At 42.9% G+C, this 27496-nt stretch overlaps 1 protein-coding gene across 1 annotated transcript; it reads right to left on the bottom strand.

Moving 5' to 3' along the window:
• Positions 1-3338: 3338 nt before the first annotated feature.
• LOC142174388 (uncharacterized) lies at positions 3339-24326 on the bottom strand. The gene is made up of 5 exons (XM_075240174.1): positions 24018-24326; positions 11022-11086; positions 6817-10506; positions 4371-4615; positions 3339-3548 (listed from the first exon to the last, which is right to left on the bottom strand). The coding sequence occupies exons 3-5, from the start codon at positions 6989-6991 to the stop codon at positions 3339-3341; spliced, it is 630 nt and encodes a 209-aa protein (XP_075096275.1). The 5' UTR covers positions 6992-10506; positions 11022-11086; positions 24018-24326.
• Positions 24327-27496: the final 3170 nt, after the last annotated feature.

The raw sequence follows: 27496 nt of genomic DNA, 5'->3' as shown, positions 1-27496 counted from the left end.
AATCTTTTTGTATTTTTTTCGTCAACTTTAGTCCATAAGAAACCCGTCGAATGATATCCATTGTTGGGACAAGTCGAAAATGATTTATGTAAATAAACTAAAAAACTATGCTACATACAACATACCATAAAGTATCCCCCACCTCACACTTAAAATGATGGCATAACCCCATGTCTAACAAAATAAAGTAAATTGAGGTGAAGGAACTTCCCTGGAAGATCAGTGTTGATCGGAGACAGTGTCAGGATCTAGATGACACCCTCCCCAGTGAACACAACCAGCCCATGATTTTCTTCTCTGACTTTGCATTTTGGGTGGTCAAGGCATAAACTCTCGTCCCTAAATTCGTGACGAAAATGTGCATCCTTGCCATTTCCTATCCTAAAGCTATCATCCGCGTACTCCATTTGACTGTAGATGAACCTTCAACCGCAGCTACTTGTTCCTGTGGGGGTGTGGACAACCCAACTTGTTCCTGTGGGGTTGAAAAAGGCCCAACTTCCTCTTGCTTTTCATCGCTCTCCTTTGACGCCTCAGAATCATCACTATCAGTTGAACCGGGTGCCACCGTGTCTTTCCCAATGGTCACTTTGGATGCCTGGAACTTTGTTTCTTTCTTCACCTTGCCATCCATAGTGGGGTTCTCTGACACCCCCACAACCCGACACAATCTAGTGACCAGAGATGGGAAGAAGAACCCATACCTCCTCAGTGTTGAACGGATGAACATCTCAGATTGGATAACCTTGGCCACATCAAAATCGTAGTCATTCATAAAGCACTAGATCAAAGCAACTCTCGGACCATTTACCTCAGTGGTGTTATGGGACGACAATAGCCGACTATTGATAATGTATAACTAACATTTTCCTTCAAAGGTGAGTGAGGCAAAGTGCTTCTTCGATCCCGGTACAACCCACACTACCTCTTTGTTTGGGACACAGATAGTTTGGAAAAACAATTACCAATTTATGGGTTCTCGCTTGTAAGTATCATAGTAATCCACCGCCCCTGTAAATGCAGGCAAGAGATACACTCTCCTAATGGCTTCAATCGAGGCATTCACCTTCTTTTTGTCGCACAGTGCAGATGTGATCCTCATGTTCAGAACATTTGGCGTAGAATTCCCTAACATACATCAAGTTATCGTCCTCCAACTCTTCGAAGAAGATGTCTAGCCTGCACCTTACCAATTTCCTATACATATTGGGGCACTCAGTCTGGAGGGAAGCCCTCTCAACTCCCATTTCTGGTACATGCTTTCTAATAGCCTTCCAACTGAAGCGGTCTTGGGCAGCTCTGGAGACAAACCTGGTGCGATCAAACTGAGGTGAACTAGCTGGTGCCCGTGCTCGGGATGAGCCTCCATGACCACTTAATGAGGCACCTGTAGTGCGTCTCTTCTTTGAAGATCTCATAGTACCTACACAATTACAACCACCACTATCAATAATCGGCGAAATATGTGAACCACAGGCAGACTTCACCCGCACCATTGGTCACAATTTATCCTAAAAATCTCATTGTGGCAATTCAACAAACACATAATGTGCTTAGGCCCTCCAATGTACCCAAAGACACAATTACTTCCATTCTTCACACTCAACAATATTTTCCCAAACCAACCATTTCTAATGTCCTCACATACCAACATATATACCAACAAATACAACAAAGATAAGAGTACTCATATTTCTACTTTTTCACACTTACAATAGAAGAGAAAAAGAATGAAAACAAATCGAAAAAAAACTAAAAGAAGAAAGTAGAAGCATGTACTTACTTGAGAATCTTGTGAGAATGGAGCTTGGGTAGTGGTTGAGTAGAGAAGAGGGAGAAAGAGAGGATATTTAGTGAAGTTAAAAAAAATAGGGAGAAGATAGGGGAGGGTTTCGTTATTTCTGAATTGGGGAAGGGGGAGGGGAGGGTTTTGTTTTTGTTATATCATTTTTTTTGGGAGGGGGGGGGGGAGAAGTAGGGCGTGTGCGGTGGGAGGGGGGGCTAAATTAAAAAAACTAATTAAAAAGGGGAGAAGGGAAAAGAAAAGAAAAGAAAAAAAATTAAACCTGAATGGCGCAAGGTCCGCGGCTGGATCCGCGGTCAGATCCACGGCCGCGGACAGAACATCTGCAAACTCTGCGGTCGATCCGCGGTCAGATCTGCGGCTGTGTATTAGGCATCCAAAATGTTTTTTTTGCTTTTTCACATTTTTACCTATCTTCGGGATAATTTTGTCACCCCGAGTCCTTCCGCTACGCATGCTTTCATTCCTGCACCTTAAAATCAACTAGAAAAAATAAGAACAAAGAAAAATAATGGGTTGCCTCCAAAAAAGCGCCTAATTTAACATTGGGGAACGACGATTTACAATAAACCATGGGTTGTCTCCCAAGAAGCGCCTGATTTAACATCGTGACACGACACAGGCTTTCATTGTTACTCTTCACTCATATATTGGGGCTCTTCCAAAGATATCACCACTCTATCCCCCTTTTCTTCGACCATTCCAAGGTAATGTTTCAACCTTTGCCCATTCACTTTGAACTTATTTGTTCCATTTTCGAATTCAAGTTCTACAGCTTCACTTCAGAACACTTGCACTAGTCTGAAGGGTCCTGACCATCGAGACTTCAGTTTACCCAGAAATAATCTTAGTCTCAAGTTGTATAAAACTAGATCTCTAGGTTTGAGGTTCTGATCTAGAATATGCTTATCATGCATCATTTTCATTCTTTCTTTGTACAATCTTGTATTTTCAAATGTATGGAACCTGAATTCCTCGAGTTCATGTAACCTAGTGACTCTACTGGTGCCTGCAGTCTCCATATCCAAATTCAACTGTCCCAGTGCCCAAAGGGCTTTATGCTCGAGTTCTACTGGAAGGTGACATACTTTCCAAACACCAACTTGTATGGTGACATACCAATTGGAGTTTTAAATGTTTTGCGGTATGCCCATAATGTATCATCCAACTTCTTCACCCAATCAGTCCTTGTGGCATTCACTGTCTTGGTTAGGATAATTTTGATTTCTCGGTTCGACACTTCAACTTGCCCGCTTGACTGTAGGTGATAAGGGGTGGTCACCTTATGACGAACTCCATACTTTTCCAATGACCGTGCAAATGCTCTATTGCAAAAATGGGTTCCACCATCTCTGATTATAGCTCTCGGGGTGCCAAAACGTATGAAGATGCTTTTCTTTAGAAATCTTGTCACCCCCTTTGCATCATTGGTTTGGAGAGCCACCGCTTTAACCCATTTGGAGACATAGCCAACTGCCACCAGTATGTATTTGTTACTATACTAACTGATGAATGGCCCTATAAAGTCAATCCCCTACATGTCAAATACCTTCACTTCTTGAATAGTAGTCATCGACATCTCGTGACGTCGAGATATGTTGCCTATCTTTTGGCACTTATCGTATCTCTTCACCCAAGCATGGGCATCCTTGAACAGAGTTGGCCAATACAAACCCGATTCCAACACCTTAGCTGCTGTCTGAATCCCTCCAAAGTATTCACCATATGGTGAAGCATGGCAAGCCTGCAAAACAGAAGGTTGATCTTTCTCAGGGATACACCTCCAGATCATGTTAACTATACATATTTTAAAAAGTAGAGGTTCATCCCATAATAAAACAGACAATCGCGAAAGAACTTTTTCTTTTGAATTGAAGAGAGTTCATAAGGTACAATACCGCTTGCTAAATAATTAGCAATATCAGCATACCATGGTGTCTCCTCCATTGTCACTGCTAGTAACTGTTCATTCGGGAATGTCTCTGTTATACACTACTGGAAAATAGGCCTATGGCAACAGCAGGTAAACCATTGCAATTGATAGGTCAATCGTTGCCATAGATGTATTGGAACAGTTCAACGATCGTGACATCCGCTCGCATGCCAATAGATCTATAGCAACAGTTGACCAAACCGTTTCTATAGATCCAGCTATCGCAATGGTTTTTCCTCTGTCTGAAGCAACAAGTGTTCATTTCAACTGCAACGGTTGAAAACCATTACCATATAGTTTACTGCAATGGTTGGAAACTGTTACAATATAGTTTATTGCAACGGTTATGTATGCTATTGCAATATTTATTTACAGCTATTGTAATGGTTTCATTACGCTACCGTAATGGTTTTGTTTCTATTGCATCAGTTTCAATTGCCAATTGCATTAGTTTGTCACACTTTTTGGAACGATTTGCAAGACCTATCGGAATGATTTAGAATGTCTATGGCAACGACATTTGTGCTTATTGCAACGGTTCTATTAGGCTATTTTAAACATTTAATTGACATTTCTACCTAGAAATATTTGTAACTATAACATGGAAATTATATAAATAAAAGGATAAAACACTTCATAATCTTTCATGTCCAATAAGCTAAGAATAATGATAATAGCAAAATGTTTTAACCTAATTACATAAGTTTTACAGTTCAACACTTCAAAAGTTAAAGTTTCGAATGTTATAACAAAAGACTCCAAGAATATCGACAACAACTCAAAGTTCTTCTTAAGTAAGGTGTAGATCTTCACTATCTCCATCTTCCCTTGTTTAGTATCTCCACCTTCTCCATCTTCCCTTTCTTCAGTTGCTCCACCTACAAAGGAGAATAAATAAAGTCATTAAATAAGAATGAGTATAGTAGAATTTTCTCTAATTGTAACTTTGTAAGTAGAGATTGGGTTTGTTGCATCTTCCCTTTCATTCTTCTAATTATAACTTTGTAAGTTATGAAAATTCCAACATTTCAACACTTAAAACAGGCAATTTTGAAGTAGACTAGACACAACATGTCATATCTCTTAAAGAATATAATTTGTTGTAATATAAAGTAGCCAAGAGATTATGTTTCCAACTCTTTTTAGGATCACATTCCCAATAGGGGCTGATTGTGTTGTTCTTTTCGATATGTGCTAGGTAAACAAAGTATTGCAAAGTAGGACACGAGAATTTCCACTCAATTTTTCATCTGCTAACCTCACAAGAACATGTCCAGTAAATTACTACCCATAGCTTAACCTCCATCCGAGTTTTCAACTATAGTTTTGATATAGTAAACCTTTTCAACAGGGTTGGAGAAGAGAATGGGACACGCGCAAAGATGCTAATCTTTATCACTGCAAAAATATCACAACCTAAGATTACATCGCTGCTATGACTAACAAATTATAAAATTATAAAGACCAGATATGTAGCTGATTTCAGGTATATGCTTGTGAAATGCATGCATACAAACATCTAGGTCAAGACATATCCCTAATATGCATCTAAGATTCCATTATGAATGAGAAAAAGTAGAGTTAACTTCAATCAGAATGCATTATAGTAATCAGACCTTCCACCCATGTCACACAAATACTGTATAGATTCCCCTATACTTTCTAGTTGTGCGAACTTTCTCAGCTCTGATAAAAAATACAGAAGAGAGCATCTATGAGAAAACTACAGGAAGTTCATAATGCTTCTGAAAGATGCATACTATATATATTCCCACATTGTAGAAACACCAAATCCCTCATAATGAAAGAAAGGTTCCAAGTAGTAGAATAATAAGACCAAGGCAATGGTCAATCCAACCTTAATTGAATGAACAATTTTATTTGGATCATCTTCTGCTATTTTCTTCATATCGCTACCAAAAGAATATGCCTTAGAAACTAGTTTCTTCACTACTCTTCTCACCTTTAACATTCCAGCATTTTCTTTATTCTTCACTGGCGCCATTTCTTGAATTCTCTATAAATTAAAACTTTTTTTCCGTCTTGTACCTTTGATTTTCTTGCTTATTGTTTCAATGTAATAGGGTGTTTTTCTTGAAGGTTAATTATATCAGACACTGAAGTTTACTTGATATATATATAGAAGAAAAGCAGGAGTAGATCAGTATTATTTCCAATATATTTTCTAGTTGTGAAAACTTTCTCAACTTTGATAAAAGATGCAGAAGAGAGCATCTAAGAGAAAACTATAGGAAGTTCCTAATGCGTCTGAAAGATAAATAACTTTAGCCTTTGTTGGCTAGAGAATGATTTCTATAAATCAGTAGATACAAAGAAAAGTTAGACCATGGCCCTAAACAACAACTAATAACAACTTTTAACCATTCTAGTCTTGGCTTTTATAAGCCAATGCCAAATATAAGGGAAAGAGCAAACGACAAAAAAATGGGGGATATGTGGTAAATGAAAAATCCTACTGCCAAGGCCAATGCCTAACTTTTGTGAAGTCCATCCAATGTCAAGACATCCTAAAGTTAGCAAACAAGATAAATACATTTAGATACATAGTTAAATAGAACTATCATGATCAAATGAATGAAATCAAACCACTTAAACATTAATCCATTAACTTGGGGCCACCCATGTGAGTCTATTTCTCTATTCATGGTTTAGCTCAGACCTCTCTTTTTCCACCACTCTTTCCATAAGTATAGTAAAGCATTGGATCAAGCTTAATCAAGTTCACATAAATGATCATACAAGAAACACTACTTGCCACTACATTTTCCACTTTTTAAAATTTCTTCATGTCTTATAAGTATATCCCCTTTCACTCATATCCAATTGCAACATAACTCATATAAGCCAATCTTTTAGCAATTACTTTCACGTGAACACACCAATTTGCACTCTATTGCTTATCAAAAATATTTCCAGCTCTACTACCAAAATATTTCCCGTCAAACAGTCAATATGCCTTATCAGAGAGAGCAGTGGCAGAAAAGCAATAGAAGGAGAAGAAGAAGAAGGAGGAGGAGGATGAGGATGAGGATGAGGAGGAGGAAGAGTACGTACTGACCTCGATTATTACTCCCAGTAGATAGACGATTGATTAGTTGCACAACAACTTGTCGTGCAGAGGAAACATCTCCAGGTGAACGAGCATTGAAAGCTAGCATGCTAGGATCAACCTGTAAATCTGGATTCAGACGCTTAAGTTGTGAAATGATGTTAACTGCTACTTGTAGTTCCATGGCATCTTTTTGTGCATTGAACTTTTCCTACATTCTTTGTTGCATCCTTTCTTCCATTTCCACCATTTTTTGTTGCAGCAGCTCATCGGTAGAACTTAAAGAGTTTCTAATATCTCTCACTTTTCTTTTTAAGGAAGTCTTGGTAACCCCACGTCCATACAATCTTAGGCGTCCTGGATGTTTATGTTCCATGATGGATGCAAACACATCAACTGATTGACTGCCATCTGTCGCACCCTCTTTTTCTAAAAGCGAAATCGGGTTTATGACATTTGGGAGGGAAACTCGTTCCCTCTTAGGAATTGGGTTTTTTGGGTTGAAGAGTCTCCACCTAATGATTAAAGTGCATTAGGACACTAAAGAAGAGTTCGAGTTGGAAAACCAGAGTTCGGGTAAGGGCTAAAAATTATCTTGAGGGGAAGGTGTTAGGCACCCCCAAGATCCACTAGTGTGGTTCCCGGCCATGTTACAATTGTGACTTTAACTAACAAGTAAGCAAATAAAAGTCTCAAATAGAAGGGGATTTACACATAATGTTGCAAGTGAATTGAAAGTTTGAAGAAAGATAAAGGAAATAGAAATCTTAAGCAAATAGTCTGGACAATTAAAAAAGGGATAATGAGTAAAGGGGAAGGGGTCCTAGGTTTACAAACAATATGGATCACATCAATATGACGATAATAACCCGCCAAACCAAGAAAGCTGCGAATCTATGTGGCTAAGGATGGTCTGGGCCAACTCTGAACCGCTTATATCTTCTTCGGATCAACCTGAATACCCTCGCTTGATACCGCGTGCCCCAAGAAAGCCACTGAACTGAGCCAAAACTCAAACTTGGAGAATTTTGCATAAAGCTTATCCTCCCTCAATCTCTGCAACACCACTCTCAAATGCTCCGTGTGCTCCTCCTGACTACGCGAATATACCAGAATATCATCAATGAAGACTATGACAAATGAGTCAAGATAAGGCTAGAACATACTGTTCATCAAATGCATGAACGCTGCTGGGGCATTAGTCCGCCCAAAAGACATCACCAAGAACTCATAATGACCGTTCTGGTCCTGAAAGCTGTCTTAAGAATATTTGAGTCCCTGGTCTTCAAATGGTGATAGCCTTAACGGAGATCAATCTTGAAGAACACCATCGCTCCTTGAAGCTGGTCGAATAAATCATCAATGCGAGGCAAAGGGTACTTGTTCTTAATTGTTACCTTGTTCAATTGCCTATAGTCAATGCACATCCTCATAGTGCCATCCTTTTTCTTCACAAATAGAACCGGCGCACCCCAAGGTGACACACTAGGCTGAATGAACCCTTTATCAAGGAGTTCCTGAAGCTGCTCCTTTAATTCCTTCAACTTCGCTGGTACCATACGATATGGCAGAATAGAAATGGGCTGAGTGCCTGGTACCAGGTCAATACCAAAATCAATATCCCTGTCCGGTGGCATGCCCGACAAGTCTACAGGAAACACATTGGGAAAATCCCTCACAACTGGAACAGGATCAATATTGGGAGTCTCAGCACCGACATCCCTCACAAAGGTTAGATACAAAAGACAACCCTTCCCAACCATACGCTGGGCTTTCAAGAATGAGATTACTCTATTGGGAACATAATCAGTCATACCTCGCCACTAGATCCATGGCACACCCGGTATGGTCAATGTGACTGTCTTGGCATGACAGTCCAGAATAGCACGATACGGAGATAGCCAATTCATGCCTAAAATGACATCAAAATCCACTATACATAATAATAATAGATCCACACGGGTCTCCAGACCCCCAATAGTCACCACACACGACTAGTACATACGGTCTACAACAACAGTATCGCCCACCGGGGTGGATATATGAACATGTAAAGCAAAAGACTCATGGTGTGTACCTAAATAACGAGCAAAGTATGATGACACATAAGAAAAGGTGGAACCGGGATCAAATAATACAGATGCATCTCTGTGGAAGACGGAAACAATACCTATAATAACAACATCTGAAGCAATAGCATCAGGTTTGCTTGGAAGTTTATAGAAACGGGCCTGATCGCCACCTGATCGACCTCCCCCTATGGGGCAACCCCTAGCTGACTGACCTCCCCCCTAGCTGGCTGGGCGGGTGGTGGTGAAGTAACTGGCACTGAAGCCGATGACTGACCCCTCTGTTGAGATGAACTCGCAAGACGACGAGGTCACTGCCTCTACATATGACCTATCTCACCACACTCATAACAACTCCCAGGTGTTGGAGACGAGGGCTGAAGGGAACCCCTCGTACCGGAGTGACTAGAAGATGCGCTCAGCATAGAAAAGCCCTGAACTGATGGAACACGGGACGAACTCTGAGCTGGAAGGGTACTAAGTGATGACTGGCCCTGATGAGAATTGTGAGAACCATGACTCGATGACGCCCCATGTAACCTGGGCGAGCTGGTTGAGCATGCCTGAATGGACGGCCTCTGACATTCTGAAACTGACCTCTCGAAGGAGCACCACTGTAACTACCAGATCCTCGAGGCCTCTTGGCCTCCCTCAGCTCTCGCTCCCGGCGACGAGCAAATTCAATCTCACGGGCATTATTCACAACCTCCTCGAAAGTAGCACCAATCACCCTCTCCTTAGTCATGATAATACGAACCCGATAAGTGAGGCCATCAACAAACCTCCTAATCCTCTCTCTATCTGTCGGAATCATCCAAATAGCATGACGAGCTAACTCGGAGAACCTCATCTCGTACTGCATCAAAGTCATCTCTCCCAGATGCAACCACTCAAACTCTCTACGTAGCTCCTCTTTGCGGGACTGCGGCACATACTTCTCCATAAAGAGAACGGAGAACTGCTGCCAGGTAAGGGGTGCTGCACCAATAGGCCTACGCCTCTCAAAAGCCTTCCACTAAGTGAAGGCAGCTCCCAAAAACTGATAAGTAGTGATAGCGACCCCGCTGGTCTCCAAAATACCCACCGTTCGAAGCATCCTCTGACACTTATCTAAGAAACCCTGGGCATCCTCGCCCTCTGCACCACTGAAGGTCAGAGGCTGCAGCCTACCAAACCTCTCCAACCTACGCTGCTCATCTTCCGGCATGGCAGGAACTACATAGTCCTGAGGAGCTTCAACCGGCTGGAATAGATGTGTCACCGGTGTCTGAAGTTCCTACACGACCTGCTTAGGTGTGAGAGCGGCGGGAGTCTGATTGCCTCCCTCAGCCTGAGAAGTAGCTGCGGTTGTAGTGGCTGAAATCGTTTGAGCTAGGCCAGTGAAAACTGATAAGATCTGAGCCAAGGCCTCCTAAAGACCCAAAATTACAATGGGCACAGCTGGTGCCTGAGCTGGTGCTGGTGGAGCGTCTATAACTGGGACCTGATCCTGAACTGGGGCAGTTGGTGGATCTGCAGGTGCTGCCCTAGCTGCTCTGCCTCTACCATAACCGCATCTTCGGCCTCTAAGGGCCATGACTGGTGGTACTGGTGGTCGTCTATCCTGAAAAGTAGCGCATGTCCTCACCATCTGTGAAAAAATAGAATAACAGAAGTTTAATACTCGGATCAACAAATTCGCATGACAAGAATTTCAAGAATATGAAGTTATTCCTAAAGGTTCTACATCCTCTCGAGGATAAATACAGACGTCTCTGTACCGATCCGCGAGACTTTACTAAACCGGCTCATGACTCGTGAGACCTATGTAACCTAGGCTCTGATACCAACTTATCACGACCCTAAACCCAATCGTGATGGCGCCTCTCGTGAAGACAAGGCCAACCGACACTTCCCATATCCAATTATTAACAATTAAGCATTTATAAACAGTCTAAACATGAATAAATAAACCAAAATTTAAGCAAATGATAGTATAAGTCACGGAAAATAACCCAACACAGCCCGATACCGGGGTGTCACTAGTCATGAGCATCTATAAAAACTAATACAAGTCTGAATAGTCTACAAACTATTACAAATGTCTTATAAGAGATAGAAATGATAAAGAGGGAGAAATACGGGGTTGCGGAGTTCAACAGCTACCTCGTGGACTCCGATATCTGCCAGGAGCTCTCAACTCGCACTGGCAGGATCCACAATGCCTGAATCTACACACAGGGTGCAGGGAGTAAAGTGAGTACTCCAACTCAGTGAGTAACAAATGTAAATAAAGACTGAAAGCAAGAAAACACGTAAAGCACAAAACATTCTATAATGAAGCAGTAAAACCATTTAAAAACCAGTGAATCAGTGAAAGATAGGCAAATATCCTTTATATCAAATGTAATTTCATGAAAAACCCTTTTCAATAATTAAGCAGGTAATAGACAGTTAATTAAGAATATAAACACATAAAGGTTCGCACCTCGGGTACAGTGTCAACAAATTTGCCCCTCGGGCAACATCTCAGAACAATACCAACCCCTTGGGCAGTCACATAGAACAACACCAGCCCCTCGGGCTCAATCTCACATCACAATGGGTACCCGCGCTCACTGGGGGTGTACATACTCCTGGAGGGGCCCCTTACGGCCCAAGCGCAATATCAAACCACCTCGTGGCATCATCACTAGGCCATCGACCTCATATCAATCAAGCCACCTCGTGGCGTACATATATCAGGTCCTCGACCTCATAATCAGTATCAAATGTTTCCTCACAACATAGGTCCTCGGCCTTACTCAGTCAAAAATCCTCACAAGCCACTCAGGCAGTAGTAAAACATATTTTTCAGCCCAAAATATCATTTAAAAGATCGTGTATAAAGTCAAAACAGTGAGGAAATACCAGTTAAAATCCCCGAAGGGTTCAAATAGTTGGCACGAAGCCCAAATATGGCATTCTGCCCAAATAATGATGATATCAAATAGATTTCAGTTAGATAAGCTGTAAAACCATCAATCGGGACGGACCAAGTCACAATCCCCAATAGTGCACAACCCCACGCTCGTCATCAAGCATGTGCCTCACCTCAATATAGCACTACGATGGGCAATCTGGGGTTTCAAATCCTCAGAACATCATTTACAATCATTATTTATCTCGAACCGGTCAAATCTCTAGCTCGGGATGCCTTTTCCCCTCGAATCGACATCCACTCGCGTCGAATCTATCCAAAATCAGAACGTGGATGTCACAATATGCTAAGGGAACAAAGCCCAAGTTGAATTTCAAACTTTTTGAGCATCTTTTTAATGGAGAACATGTACTGATAGCTAACTGTATATAGTATATTCATTCATTCATTTATTTGTTTGTTTGTTTGTTATTAATTTATTTTTCGGATATATTATTAATATGATATCTTGCCTACTAAGAGAGTAGCATAGCTACTTAAATTATTTGCAAAGCCTCATTCTACAGAGTCACACCCAAAGTTATATACTCCCTCTTTGGCATGTTAGACACTGAACTATATTTCTCTATGTGCTACAATAATTTTGGAAGGAATATGTTTGAGTAGGAAGTTGACGAGTGGCACAGTTAGTGTGCAGTTTAATTATTTGCCTCCCAAGCAAAGATGATAGTTTTTCAGATAAATCTTGCTATCACTCTCTTTTTGGAACAAATCTATCACTCACACAAAACAGCACTGCATACCATTGAACTTGGTAAAAGGACAAAATAATTTTCAAGACAAAGAAACAGCTATTTAATTTTTGCTTTAAATCACCAAAAGACTTTTGAACTTCAGTTCAGAAAGAAATAAAGAAAGTCATTGTTTGTAGACCACTAGAAGAGATTATAGAGAATATATCAAACATAAAGTGAATGAATAAGCATAAGGGAAGTTTAAAATCTTGGCACAGTACCTTTGATTTTCTAATACAACATAGACTACTTTGACAGTGGCAAAGCCTTGAGACTACTTTGAAAGAAATGTATGAAGAAAGTAATGTTTATTTAGAAATGGATGAAAGTTGTTCTACTTTTGGTTTTGGTAATGTAATTGGAAATTAAACCAAAGAAGAAGACATAATAGGGAAAATCACAAAATCACACTCTCTGGTTTCTTGATGTCACAGAGAGAATGCAAAAAAGAATATGAGGAACACGAATTAGATCAACGACTATTCAAGAAATCAGTAATCCAGTTCAATTTCAAGGAACTACAGCAGCAGTGAACAAAAATTCTAAAACTAGAGACAAAACAAAGTTCAAAGCATTGGATTTCAACATTGGAACCACAAAAATTCAATTCATGTTGTTAAGGCATCAACAGTGCAACAAAGCTCATAAAGCTTTTACGCGGCGAAATTAGAGGACTTGATTTCTGCTCTCAAGTCATTTTGCAAGAATGCCTAGAGACCCCGAGGACCGGAATCCACGGCCAAGTTCCCGACGTCGGGGCTCGTCGAGGCCCGACTCAGAGAAGATGGAGATCAAAGCTAGGACAGAGGGGGAAGCTCCCAAGGCACACGGCTAAGTCTGACAGGGCCGGCCTATCCAGAGCCTATGTTGAGGCATCACGTCAAGCCATCTCATCTCCATACTTTGTAATTACGCCCACATACTTGTAGTCGAGTTCCCCTCCTATATAAATGCGACTCACCCTACCTTGTAAAAGGCTGATGTTTCTCCATTTTCTCCACGAGTGCAATAATCTCTCTCTCTCTCTCTCTCTCTCTCTCTCTCTCTCTCTCTCTCTCTCTCTCTCTCTTTTCTTTCTAGCTTGCTTTCTCTCATTGGCCCGAGGCCACCTTTATATCCATTGTTCTCTTACTTGTTCTTCATCATATAGCTTAGTACTGGCTGTAAAGAGCCTTGTTTAATTATATCCTCAACTGTTATCCCATTCCTGATTATCCCCGATAGCTCGAACTCGACCCTGACGTCGACCCCAAGGTCCCCCATCGACCGGACCTATACCCGGGTAGCAGGCCCTTCGGTTCAATTACTATCTCGTTTTAGCTTGCATTTCATCATTAAACTCCATATTATTAGCATCAACTGCTCCAACAAGTAGCTCGGGAATATATCACGTATTTTTAGAATCCCATTTACAAATTTAATTGTTATTACCATTTTCACGGTAAACAGTTTGGCACCCACCGTGGGGATAAAAATAATAGTGATTATTTTCTTGCTGGTTTCATTGCACAAATGCACATTATCTTTCATACTTTTTCTTGTCCAAGATCCTTTGATTTCAGGTCAAAATGTTTGGCTCGATAAACGGAGTCGAGAACGACAACCTCGAAAATCATGGGGAAAATGGCATGGCTGTCCCGGCCACTGGAGCACCAATACAAAATCCCAATAACGCGCCCGGACCGATTCTAGTTGATGCAGATTCACAGGACGCACAGCAAGTCGACGAAACTTCTCACACCGACAAGAGCATACGATACAACGACCAACACGAAGCTTAAATAACCCCGACCTGGGAAGAACAGGAAGTTAGTCTTCGTGTTATTTTTGAAATGTTGCAGGCACAGCAAATGGCCATTGCCCAGATGCAAAACAATCCGAAGACTCCCAGCACAACGGCACCAGAAACAGCTCCTTGCACCGAACGAGTACCCGAAATATCAAGCAACAACGGATCGATAATAGACCCTACCATAGCGAAGATGCTTGGAATCTCTCCAAGAGGATCGAGTCAGGTTCGTGGGGGTTCATGTAATAGTTGTCCCCCGGGGAAGCGGTCCCGGAACCCGTTTCATGGAAATCCAGAACGCCGGAACGCCGGAACTCCCAAGGTATGACAGGACCTCAGACCCCGACGAGCGCACCACCGCTTACACGTGCTTGGAAAAAGGCAATGACCCTCAAGATGATGATTTCGAGCCTGTCTCGATGAAGAAGTTTGGGGAAACACTCTTGAAAGAAACCATGATATGGCACCGCAACCTAGCACCTGACCTCACTACCATACCAGTATAATCCTCCGCAGAAGCACATGTCAATGCTTCTGCAGAAGAGAAGAGCCCGACACATCTGAGGCCGAACGAAGAGAGAATGAAATACCACAGGAAGTCATGCCTCATTCCCTAATAGGACGAATGAGATCGCTCCCGATTTTGGATGACTAAGCAATACAGGCCTTCGCCCGAAGTTTAAACGAAGCATGCCCGACGACTCCAGGTCATTTCAAATGAAGCTTGATCAGATACCCAGCCGAGATCTGGTCGGATGCTCGTACCCGGCACCAACCACGAATCAGGGCCATGGACAACCGTCCGGGAACTTCTACGAGCTCGGTATACCCAAGGGGGCTCCCGTAAAAGAAACTAATGCCAAACAGATGGAGATACCATCCATGCGCCGTAGATGGGAAGAACGTCGCAAGATGCAACCTACCTCGCAACGGTAGGGAAATAGCTCGAGGGCAACATCCTCGAGGAACCTTCAGTGGAACCAGATTTGACGAGGCATAGACGACAGAGAAACCCTGCCCAACAGAGTACGATTTCAACATTTCTATACCAAGCATCGTTATCACCATAAGAGAAACCAGGGACGCTGAACGACTAAGGCCCATTCGACCAAGACCCCTTCAAAAGAACCATAACACGGCGTGGGAACCGCAGGGCGCACGCGACCATGAGGTCAAAAATGGCCATTATCTCAAAAGGACGATAGCTGTGCTACTAAATAAACATCACTGCCGAGTATCATCGAACGGTCAGGCTCGAGTCCAGCCCCAAGGGAGGAAGGCAACCGGGAAGGATAAAGAAAACAAGCAATGACATATTACCACAATAGTGAATGAGCGATGAGACCCTCCGAGGACTCCTAAAATGGAAAGTGAAAATGTTCGCCGTCAGGGAAAAACGGGTCCAGGGATATATTCCGGAGGACACCCTTACATCCGGGGAAAAGGACACCGAGACTCCGCCTCGGCATCACACTGACGCATTGGTAACCCTCTCCGTCATTTGATCTATTTCAAATAAAACATGTTTTCATGAATTCAGGTGGTTCGATCACATACAACAACAATGTCGGACCAAAGTCAATGGGGCGGTCCAGACTAACGGACCAAATTGCTCCCACATCCCGAATCCCTGGCGAATTCCAAATGACAATTGCCACAAAGACCGTTCTCTTGATACGGCCCGTCTAAGCTCGGGCCGGGACATCGAGCTCTGTACCATCAAAGGAGGCGCAAAGCACGGATGTCTTATTCAGACGACCGCCAACACACCACCCTGGGATAGAGTCGGCCCCATTTCGCCAGAAGAATGAAATCCCTCACAAAGGGTAGAACTAAAATAAGTTGGCAGAGAGCAATACGCGACGAGAGGAAATTCTTCACCATATGGCGCATCGCCTGCATCAATACCCCAATCCTCAGAAGGATTAAAGGGTAAGCAAACCACATCTTCGGCCAAGCCTGATAAGACACAACGGAGGGCTATATCAGGGCTCACAGTCGAAAGGGTAAGAACATACCAGATCTCAAAACGTCGCCTACGCATCCCGCGGTGAGGAAGAACTGCTTTACTCCCTTGTTATCTTTTCACTAACCTGTATACAGACAGCTGGCTAGGACATTCGGAAGTTCTAACTCTATCCTGAGATCCCTAGGCCTTAAAAAGGGCCCGCCGCACTCTTTCCCCTCAATCGGGCTTCCGCCCTGAGGAGGGCCTCGTCAGCAAGGTTATTAGCGGGGCAATGTACCCCCTAGAGGAGGATCCGATAAGGTCACAAGCCTTCTTCTACAGTCCAATGACGAGCAATGATCTTCTTCTAAAGGCACCGTCCCCTCGGGTGGGCCGGGAAACGGCAAACTAAGTCTCAATTGGGAATTATGTATCGGATCGAATGGTCCGGGGAGCCACGCCCGTGCGGACCAAGCCCACGACAATGAAAAAATGTATGTTTGCACCAAGCAATAAAAAGATATCTTTTCAGCATCTTATTCTCTAGACAAGGAAATCTAAAGTATACTCCCGATAGGGACCCCTCCACCAAATGCATCTCGCACGACCCTAGGGTCGGAACTCCGGGCTCATATATCCCCTACAAGGCAACTCCGAGCTCACGATAAGCGGTCTTCAAGCTTAAACAAACTCGATGACTCGGAGACTGTCATTAATCGCCATGCGCTGGAAAACCCAAAACTGTAAGACCCCTAGCAGGCAGACTCAGTGTAACCAGATCTATTCTACATTACAACGAAAACTGTAAGACCTCAACAGGCATGACAAACTGTAAGACCTCAATAGGCATGACAAACTGTAAGACCTCAACAGGCATGATAAACTGTAAGACCTTAACAGGCATGAAAATTCCGAAGTTTAGGCTATACGTCGCATTTGTAAAAATCCCAAAAGTGTATACCCTCGGTGTAGACGCCTAAACTATAACTCGAGATCAAAAATGGCTCCGGCCAAACACATATGACTATGGTCAAAATGGCTGATACAACCAAACTAACGTGACTCGGGGATGCCCGACCGTCGCTAAACAAAAATCACAAGCCACTACTTCGAATATACTTCGGAAAGAACCAGTTAAAACAAGTTTCCCTCAACAGGCAAAAATGAGCTTCGACCATGTCAGCTCCAAATCACAAGGCTTCGACCTACTCAGCCTACGAGCTATGAACCTTCCGAGGTGCTTAAAATATCGCCGATAACGACTTGAAATCGAGGTTCTTCCAGAACCGACGATAGGTCAGGCAAAACTATTTCAAAAGACCTTAACAAGCGGAAAATAAAGCCTACAAAAAGCCCACAGGCAAAACAGGATAAGAGCCATTGTCGCCAGCCAAACGAGCCTCCGGGCCGCACACTTAAAGGTCTCTACGACCAAACAATGTAAGAGCCATTGTCGCCAGCTTGAAAATTGACAACTTGAGGATTAAAATGAGCTCGAATCGTAACCCGATTCGGAGATCGGATCCAAAATAGTTAACCATGCAAGCCTTCAGGCCACATATTAGAAGGTTTCAATGACCAAAACAACGTAAGAGGCACTATCACCGGTCTAAAAATTGAAAGTACATATGGGTCAATTAAAGCTCAAGCCGCAACGCGACTTAGAGACTGGACCTGAAATGGTTAAACTACGATATGCCTAAGGACACGGCATAAATGCCACTATCGCTAGCCGAGTGAGCCTCCGGGCCACCCACCTGTAAGGTCACTTTGACCCAAAGCACAAAAGGCCATCGTCGTCCGCCCATGAAGGTAGAAAAGAACTTAATGGTCAAGTGAAGCTCGAATCGCAATGCGACTCGGAGACTGGACCCAAAATAGTCAAAATGGCAAATACCCAAAGGCAAGAAATGGGAACAATTACTACTTGCCCGCACGGGCATAGATGATTTAAGGGCATGCAAGCTTGAGTCAAGGCCTGACTTGGAGACTAAGCCTAAACAACTGGGTAAAGCACGGAGGCCCCAACGCCTGCTCACGTCAATGATCATGCTTAAGAGCCTCCGGGCTTGCCCGATCAGTTCCGGACCTACGAGGATCCCACCAAACACCGAAAGCAGCTCGCCTGGTCAAAAGCAATACAGAAAGAGATGCAGAAGAAATAAAGCTTCAAGTTTCCTCTTATCTGACATACGCAAAAAGCGCACTATCCATCTACAAAAATGCTCTACATATATCAGATACAAAGCGAGAAAACGACGAAACTTACACTCCGCTTCAAAGGGCTACAGCTTGTCGGGTTTGCTCCTCACATCGTCAGCAAAGAGTGACCACGCGTCACGCTCGTCCGCCCTTGCTCGAGCCAATTCCTCCGAGAGAACAAAGCCCCTTGCACCGATATCCTTGAGTACCTCTCTTCAGGATCTACAACGAACATATTCCTTGATCCTTTTCTCCCAGTCGAGGTCTCTCTTTAGCTCAGCTTAAGCATCCGCAACATCTTCCATACGAATCGCCATCTCCTGATCAGCCTTGGTTTGGCTTAGTGCCGCTTCAGCCCGGGCATCAATTATCTTAGCCCTGATCTTCGAGAGATCAGATTCAAGTTTCTCGATCATATCCGCTTGAACTTTGGCATTATCACGAGCCAAGCAGAGTTGGGCTTCGAAGGTAGGGACCTTGGCCGAGGCGCCTGTCCCCTTTAAAGATTGAGCTTGCACCTGAGCCCTTAGCTCGCCACAAATAGTTCTAACGCGACCGATGTCGCCTTGAGGTACTCTAAGGCCTCCGTCTTTTTCTGCAGCTAATATAACAAAAAGGGGCTTAACCTTAAAGTTCAAAGAGAGCAAAGCACGAGCTACAAAAAGTTACATGCTCCATCAAATAGCTCTCGTAATTCGAGCTCCGGCACGCCTCATATCGCCAATGCAGCAACTCAACCTCCTTCTCCTTGCTAAGGAGCCTAAGGGACTCACCCTCATCCAAAATTTTTTGAAGCCTGGCCCCTTGACGGAGCAGCTCAGACATAAGCCTATCACAGGCCTGCACAAGAAAAGCTGAATAGGGGGAGGAGGACGCAAAATATAGGAAAACTGTGCCTAAACTCACCACAAAGTGAAGCCGACGGAATTCCTCAAAGTCAGAACACACTCCTGTTAATCCTGCCTCTTCGGCCCCAGAAGAACCGACCTCGGCAAAAGCATATTCACTCGGAGGAACCACCGCCTAGGAATCGGATACTCCGGGAACAACTGACTCGAACGATGCCCTCTCCTCGAAAACACAGGCCCGTTCAGCACCACTAAAATCTCCATCACACTGCGGGTGCCAATCCCGTTTATCGCCGTCGTCCCTCGGCTCAGAGGCAAACGCCCCTTTCTCCCCTTTGGAAGAGCACTGCGTCATCCCGAAAAAACGCCCAATACCTACAAACAGCAAAGCTAGTACAAAAGAAAGGAGGGAAATGTTACCTCAAATATACAAAGGCCAAGGCAAAGGCAGCGTGCGCGCATACCTTGGTATTTTGCCCCCCATCTGGCACGGAATACAGCTCGTCACCGACGCTCATCGCAGGTCGAATGGGTCACCAGCCTCCGAACCCAGCCGGTCAAGTCAAAGACTTCGCCCGGCGTCCATGAAGTTGCTGCAACAAGGGAGAAAACACTATTATTCAATTGATTTTTGCTATAGGCAAAATCTAAAAAAGCACCAGACACTCTACTCATGTGCATAATTCTACCCTTCGGGAAATGGCAAAAGCTCCACACGGATAATGTCGACCATTCGGACCCGGATAAACCAACTGGCCCACTCTCGATCCCCGTCCTCTTCGTCATCAACTACAAAGGGCGTGGACGAACGGCACCTCAGGGTTAGCAGGCCCTGGTGTTGAAATGGCCGGTAAAGCCTGACGAGGTGGTTAAGCATAAATTCAAGCCTAGCCTTTTCCGCAAAGAACCTCATCATCAACACCACTCGCCAAAACGACGGATGTATCTGCGCCAAAGTAACCGGATACTTCAAGCAAAAATCAAGCTCGACCCTATTAAGGGGACCAAATGCGAAAGGATATAGGTATACGCTCAAAAATCCATCAGTAGAGTCCGTAGTGCTCTCATACGGGGAAAGCACCTGGAACGCTATCCCCTCGCTCCATCCACAGTACCTGCTTACTATCTCCAGAAGTTCCCCTTTTATCAAAGACACCGTCTTCAGAGCGAACTCCCATAGTTCCTAAGTGCCAGGAGCAGCACTCCACACTCCTTGTCGGGCCGACCCCGAAGTGGTTGCCATGATTATGGTAAAACTGACAGATCAGAGCAAGGGCATGCGCCAACACCTTTTTCTCCTGTAGAAATGAAGAACCCTATGCCAAAGCGGAAGGGCAACTATCTAAAAATAGTGAGGTCTTGCGAAGAAGCCGAAGCCTCCACATATATATGCGAGGAGCAGCGACGACTCGCCTACCCGGAGTGAGCCCCAAGAAGCTAATAGCCTCGATACATATCAACAGGGTGATACCCGATCCTGAAAGCATCCTTCGACGAGAAGCCAGGACTCGAGGAATCGTCCGTATTATCTCTAATCTCGAGACAACATTCTACCTCGAGGATCGCCGCTAAAAAGAAGTCGGACTTCGGGAAGCTTTCCATGCCATCACGCGACGCGAGGCAGTACCTGGTCTCATGGTTCCCTTTTTTTAGAAAGAGGAATAAGCACAGGAACCTCCGATCACAAAAGCTCCACAAAGGTCCGAGGCAGTGCCTAAGTACATGCAACTCCTTAGCAGAAGTCTATCTTATACGTTTTAAAAAAAGGCTATCTGCATCAAGATCAAAAGAGACCCCCAGGTACCCAAAGATGACCTTCATGCAGGATAACATCCTCGGAGGGCCCCGACAGCCCAAGCCTATCAGAGTAATTCATGATTGGTCCACGGTACGACGATGGGTTTGGAAGAGAGCCATGTCGATCGGTAGAGGATCGGAAAAAACGCTCGCACCCAAATTAGATATTAGCGGTTGACAATAAAAGAAGACATTCAAAAGGCCTCAAAGGGTAGGAGAGCATACAGAAATAAGGCGAAGATCAAAAGCAGAAGTCAATAAAGTATATTCATATTCATAAAAATCCATGTACAAACAGCCCTCGAGGGGTCCTTACATACAATTACAAAAGCCTACAAAGATCTACGCCTAAAACGGAGGAACGGAAGGATGTACATGTGATGAAACCCGAGGGCCCAATCCACCCTCGAAGATCCATCTCCGGTATCAGCATCCTTGAGCGCCTCCACCTTGAGCACGCATCCTTGCGGGCGATTCCATCTACTGCCACCTCCTCTAGGTTCCCAGCTCAATCCCCCAAGGGATTCCCACCGGAGGATATGAAGAAGATGAAAAGGAGGGGATGCAAAGGAGGTAGAGAAAAGAGACATGCCCCCCGAAGCCAAAGGTTGAAGATTCGGCAGGCCCTAGCCTCAACGGCCCAGTAGTGCCAATTTATCCTTTGGAAAAGAAAAAACCCAGGGGATGAAGTGCCACACCATGCCTGGGTAGGAGAGTGAGCAGCGGTGCACAGTCCGAACAACTGTCTATATAGGGGGGAAACTGATTCCCCATCCATCATCATCTCGGGCCAGCAGCAGCAGGCAAAGGCAAGCATCTCAACGACCACAACAGTAACAGGATAGCATGATTATGCTCGACAAAAGGCAGCCCCGACAGAGGGCTGCAATACGATCTAAAGAAGCTCTGCCAAGCGGGCTTGAGGCCATGAGCCTCAAGTATGATGTTCAAGGATAGAAGAAGATGATAAGAGGGAATGGGAAAATAAGCCAATGATAGTACTGGGATAGGAAAAACAACGCCAAATCACCCCCATTCATAGGGGGTTACAACACGGTCGTTGAGGCTTTGAAATATTGACCGACGGACGCAGTTAATGCATCCTTGGAAAACTGAATTGGCTGTGCTACCTTCACCTTGGAGAGCGGGAATCAGGAGTGCATTGAATGAAGTCGAAAATACACAAGCCCGTAGATGCCCCGATTACCACAAAGCTCGCGCCAGGAGTCGCATCATCGGTATGACGTCGCCGTAAGGAGCTCGAGGAGTCAAATGTTAAAATCATTTTCCATCACTTTGCTCTGGGAAACGCGGAGACAATCTGTACGCGGAAAAATTAGAGGACTTGATTTCCCGCTCTCAAGTCATTTCGGAAGAATGCCTTGAGACCTCGAGGATAGGAAGCCACGGCTGAGTTCCCGACCTCCGGGCTCATCGAGGCCCGACTTAGAGAAGACGGAGATCAAAGCTAGGACAGAGGGGGAAGCTCCCAAGGCACACGACTAAGTCTGACAGGGGTGGCCTATCCAGAGCCTATGATGAGGCATCACTTCAAGCCAACTCATCTCCATACTTTGTAATTAATGCCCACGTACTTGTAGCCGAGTTCCCCTCTTATATAAAGGGGACTCGCCCTACCTTGTAAAAGGCTGATGTTGCTCCATTTTCTCCATGAGTGCAATAATCTCTCTCTCTCTCTCTCTCTCTCTCTCTTTTCTTTCTAGCTTACTTGCTCTCACTGGCCCGAGGCCACCTTTATATCCATTGTTCTCTTACTTGTTCTTCATCATATAGCTTAGTATTGTACGTAAAGAGCCTTGTTTAATTATATCCTAAATTGTTGCCCCATTCTCGATTATCTCTGATAGCTCGAACTCGACCCTGACATCGACCCCGAGGTCCCCCATCCACCAGACCTATACCCGGGCAGCAGGCCCTTCGATTCGATTACTATCTTGTTTTATCTTGCATTTCATCATTAAACTCCATATTATTAGTATCAACTGCTCTAACAACTAGTTCGGGAATAGATCACGTATTTTTAGAATTTCATTACAAATTTAATTGTTATTACCATTTTCACGGTAAACAAAGCTCACACATTTGAATGAACCATTGAATTCAAATTTTAAGGAACTTACAAAGCTTGTCAAGCATTTAAATCTGGCCAGAAATAATTCTGCACAATAACTGCACTTTCGGCTCAGTATTTCCAAATTTATGGATAGTGTTTTGTAGTTTTCTGGACAATTCCTACACAGTTTCTCCACTACAAAAGTTAATATCTCAATTCTCAACCTATTAGGATTAGGTTCTTGTTTAAATTGAATCTAGAAGAAACAAACATAATTAACTATTTGCGCATTACAACAACTATCCAGTAAAATCCCACAAAGTTGGGTCTGATAAATTTAATTAATTTAAGGTTTATATCTTTCTGCTTTGGCTTAATTCATGTTCATCTCTTTCCTTCTGCTTCATATATCACTTTTATAATTAAAAGAAGATGAGCAAGAAGAAAAAGAGAAAACTTGACAATTTAATTAATTTGAAATGTCTGCTAAAACGCAAATCTCAATTCATCCACACTTGCAGATGCAACAAACAAGCAACATTTCAGAATTAACTCTAACCTTTGCATGTTTGGATTTGTTAGAGCAAAAGAGAGAAGAAAAAAGGAGAGCAAATACTGTTTCACCAAAAAATAACTGGTTTGACACCACAAAATTAAAAAAAAGCAAGAAAATATTCAGATTCACATCCCTAAAGCAATCAATATAAATAAAAATACACCAGTCCTAGAGCAATTCTACAACCTTTATGGATAGATTGAAGAGTTAAAAAAAGATATCAAAATAACTTACATGGCTAAAATCACTGGTGTTGGATTTAGGGATTTGGGGAGAGCACCTATTTTGAGGAAGTTTGCTCAGACGCCTCAAAATTTTGCCAACCCCTTTAGGATACCCAAAATTTTGCCACCCGCACTAAATCAGCAAAACTTATTTGTAAAAACCTATTAAAACAAGTTCACAGAGTGAAAGAAAGGAATACGATAGAGAGGAAGATTCAACAGATTTCTTAGAGTGAACGAGAGAAGAAGATTTTTGGAGAGAGAGAGGTGTTTGCAATTGAAGAAATTGTCTGAGGGTTCTTAATTTGGGGGTATAGCATTGGGGATATTGTAGGTTTTAATGGGGAAAGGGCAAAAAAAGTCTTTTTACTTAATACATTTGATTATTAAAATTACTCAAAAATAAAATAAATAGGGGTTGTTTTGAAGGGTTTAACAAAATTCAGGGGGGAAAATAAGGAGGGAAAAAATAACCGTTTCAATAGATTTTTTACAATAAAAGCATTCCCGTAGATAGTTTTATTGGGACGGTTTATATAACAGTTGCGCCAGATGCATCTATAACAACGGTTGTTTTACAATTGCGACGGTTGTATAGCTTAAGTGTGCTGATATCACCTAAATGCTATTGTAACGGTTGTAACCGTTACCATAGATGTTCTATGGCAATGGTTGTTCAACCTCTACCTTCTTTTCAGCTCCTTCCAACCTTGAGAGATGGTCTGCTACCTGGTTCTCTGTCCCTTTTCTGTCACAAATCTTCAGATCAAATTCTTGTAGCAAAAGAATCCAACGGATCAAGCATGGCTTTGACTCCTTCTTTGCTATCAAGTACCTAATTGATGCATGGTCCGTATAAATAATAACTTTTTAACCAATCAAGTATGACCTGAATTTGTTGAATGCAAAAACTACAGCCAACATCTCCTTTTCGGTCACGGTGTAATTGAGCTATGCACCGCTTAGTGTTCTTCTTGCATAATAAATTGGGTGCATCAGCTTATCCTTTTGCTGCCCCAAAACTGCTCCTATAGCATAGTCACTTGCGTCGCACATGAGCTCGAACGGTTGCTCCCAGTTGGGTGCAACAATGATAGGTGCAGTTACCAATCTCTTCTTTAGCTCCTCAAATGCCAACCTGCAATCGTTAGAAAACACAAAGGGCTGATCCTTTTCAAGGAGTTTACATAAGAGGTAGTCAATATTAGAGAAATCTTTTATGAATTGCTAGTAAAACCCAGCGTGCCCAAGGAAACTTCTCACTGCCTTGACCGAAGTGGGCGGTGATAAATTCTCAATCACGTCAACCTTAGTATGATCAACCTCAATTCCTTTGTTGGACACTCGATGCCCCAAGACTATCCCTTCTTGTACCATAAAATGATATTTCTCCCAATTTAGCACTAAATTTGTCTCCATATATCTTCTGAGTACTCTTCTTAAATTGTGAAGACAGTCCTCGAATGAATTCCCCAACACGGAAAAATCATCCATAAATACCTCCATAATGTCTTCCACCATGTCCGTAAAAATGGCTAGCATACACCGTTGGAATATAGCCGGGGCATTACAAAGCCCAAAAGGCATTCTATGAAAGGAAAAGATGCCATATGGGTAGGTGAATGATGTTTTCTCTCTGTCTTTAGGGGCTATATAGATGTAATTATACCCCGAATATCCATCCAAGAAACAGAAGTGAGATCGCCCAACCAACATGTCCAACATTTGGTCAATGAATGGCAAGGGAAAATGGTCCTTCCAGGTGGCTATGTTCAATTTCCAATAATCCATGCAAATTCGCCATCCCGTGATAGTACGAGTCGAGATCAACTCGTTCTTCTCATTTTGTACGACCGTCATTCCTCCCTTTTTCGGCACACACTGAACAGGGCTGACCCAATTGCTGTCAAAGATGGGGAAGATGATACCCGCATCTAACCATTTTATCACTTCCTTCTTCACCACCTCTTTCATATTCAGGTTTAGCCTTCATTGATGTTATCTAGAAGGTTTGTGCCCTTCTTCTAAGAGAATCTTGTGCATACAAAAAGTTGGGTTGATACCCTTTATGTATGCCATGGTCCAACCAATAGCAGTCTTCTATTCTTGTAACACCTGTAGGAGTTGCTCTACCTGTACAACTAGCAAACCGGATGATATAATAATAAGTAAAGTAGAATTAGTCCCTAAGAAAGCGTACCTGAGATGTGCTGGAAGCGGTTTCAGGTCCAACTGTGGTGGCTCCTCTATCGATGGTTTCGCAAGTGGTGATGTTCTTTTTTTCTATGTTTAGGGGCTCGAACTTGGGTTCCCTTTTCTAGAACCCTTGACCTTCAAGAGCCATGACCCACTCTGTCAACTCCTTACCATCCACATTTTCTAGATTCATCAAGCAGTCTTCCAACAGATCCCTGACATTAATAGTCCCATCCTCCTCTTGTAGTATTACAATTACAGCCTCCACTAGTGAGCAATTTGCAAATTCACTGGGTCTCCTCATGGAAGGTTGAACATTCAATATTATCTCTTCATTATCACTTCATTATTGAACATTGAATATTATCACTGGCTTAGGGACAAAAATGGAAGCAATAAACAAATAATAACATCATCAAGATAATAGGACAACGAAAGCAAATGGCCATGTAATAACAAAGATCTAGGAATAGGAAAATACAAGAATAGTGATAATACTAACAGTAAGAATGATACACTATGTACCAACAAGGAACTTTCATCAAGTGCTTGTCCAGGTCGAACGGAAAGTCCACCATTATGACTATAGTAGATAGACTATCCAAGTACATGCACTTTATTGTCCCACCTTCATTCTTCTCTCCCAATCAGTAGCAGAAGCTTTTGTGGCAGGGATAATTCATCTCCATGGAGCCCTAAGATTTGTTGTAACTGATTTTGATCATCTCTTCTTACACATTTTCTAGAAAAAGTTGAATCAGTTTCAAGGCACCACTTTGGCTATGAGTACAAAATACCATCCTCATTTAGATTAATCTAAAGCACTGAACTGCTTGGAGCAATACCTTTGCTATATTGTTGTTGATGCTCCCACCAATGAGTGTCGATGTTACCATTGACTGAGTATTGGTATAATACAATATATTTGTCCTCAACTATGATGATACTTGTCATGCCCTAAAATCATGTAACTGCATTCGGCATCCTACCTGATCCAAGTGAACCAATCCATATAAAAATGCCTATTTATATGCTTAATAGATGCATGTGGAGGCTTTTCAAAACCTCAACATTTATGCAATAATGGAAATACTTGAATATCGTCTTGAGTCAACCTTTTTTTTAATGAAAACTATATAAAGCTAAAGAGTTTCATTAATGCATACCATATGAGTAACCGTAGGATTAGAATCCAAAATTAAATACTACCATTATCTATGGAATCTCTATGACTCAAAATGAAATTGTCACAGCCTAGAATCTCAAAATCGTGGCCATGATGGCGCCTAACAT

The sequence above is a fragment of the Nicotiana tabacum genome, chromosome 20, assembly GCF_000715075.1.
Source record: "Nicotiana tabacum cultivar K326 chromosome 20, ASM71507v2, whole genome shotgun sequence".
NCBI lineage: Eukaryota > Viridiplantae > Streptophyta > Magnoliopsida > Solanales > Solanaceae > Nicotiana > Nicotiana tabacum.
The sequence above is the reverse complement of the archived record's forward strand: the minus strand, read 5'-3'. Positions and strand labels throughout refer to the sequence as shown.

What these genes read in the sequence shown, in the direction of transcription:
- LOC142174388 (XM_075240174.1), bottom strand. Translation starts at nt 6,991, where the DNA reads ATGGAACTACAAGTAGCAGTTAACATCATTTCACAACTTAAGCGTCTG. An exon ending in TACTGGGAGTAATAATCGAG is followed by an intron (nt 4,616 to 6,816) that starts GTCAGTACGTAC and finishes TCTCCTTTGTAG; the next exon opens with GTGGAGCAACTGAAGAAAGG. An exon ending in TGGACATGAAAGATTATGAA is followed by an intron (nt 3,549 to 4,370) that starts GTGTTTTATCCT and finishes TCTGTTTTGCAG; the next exon opens with GCTTGCCATGCTTCACCATA.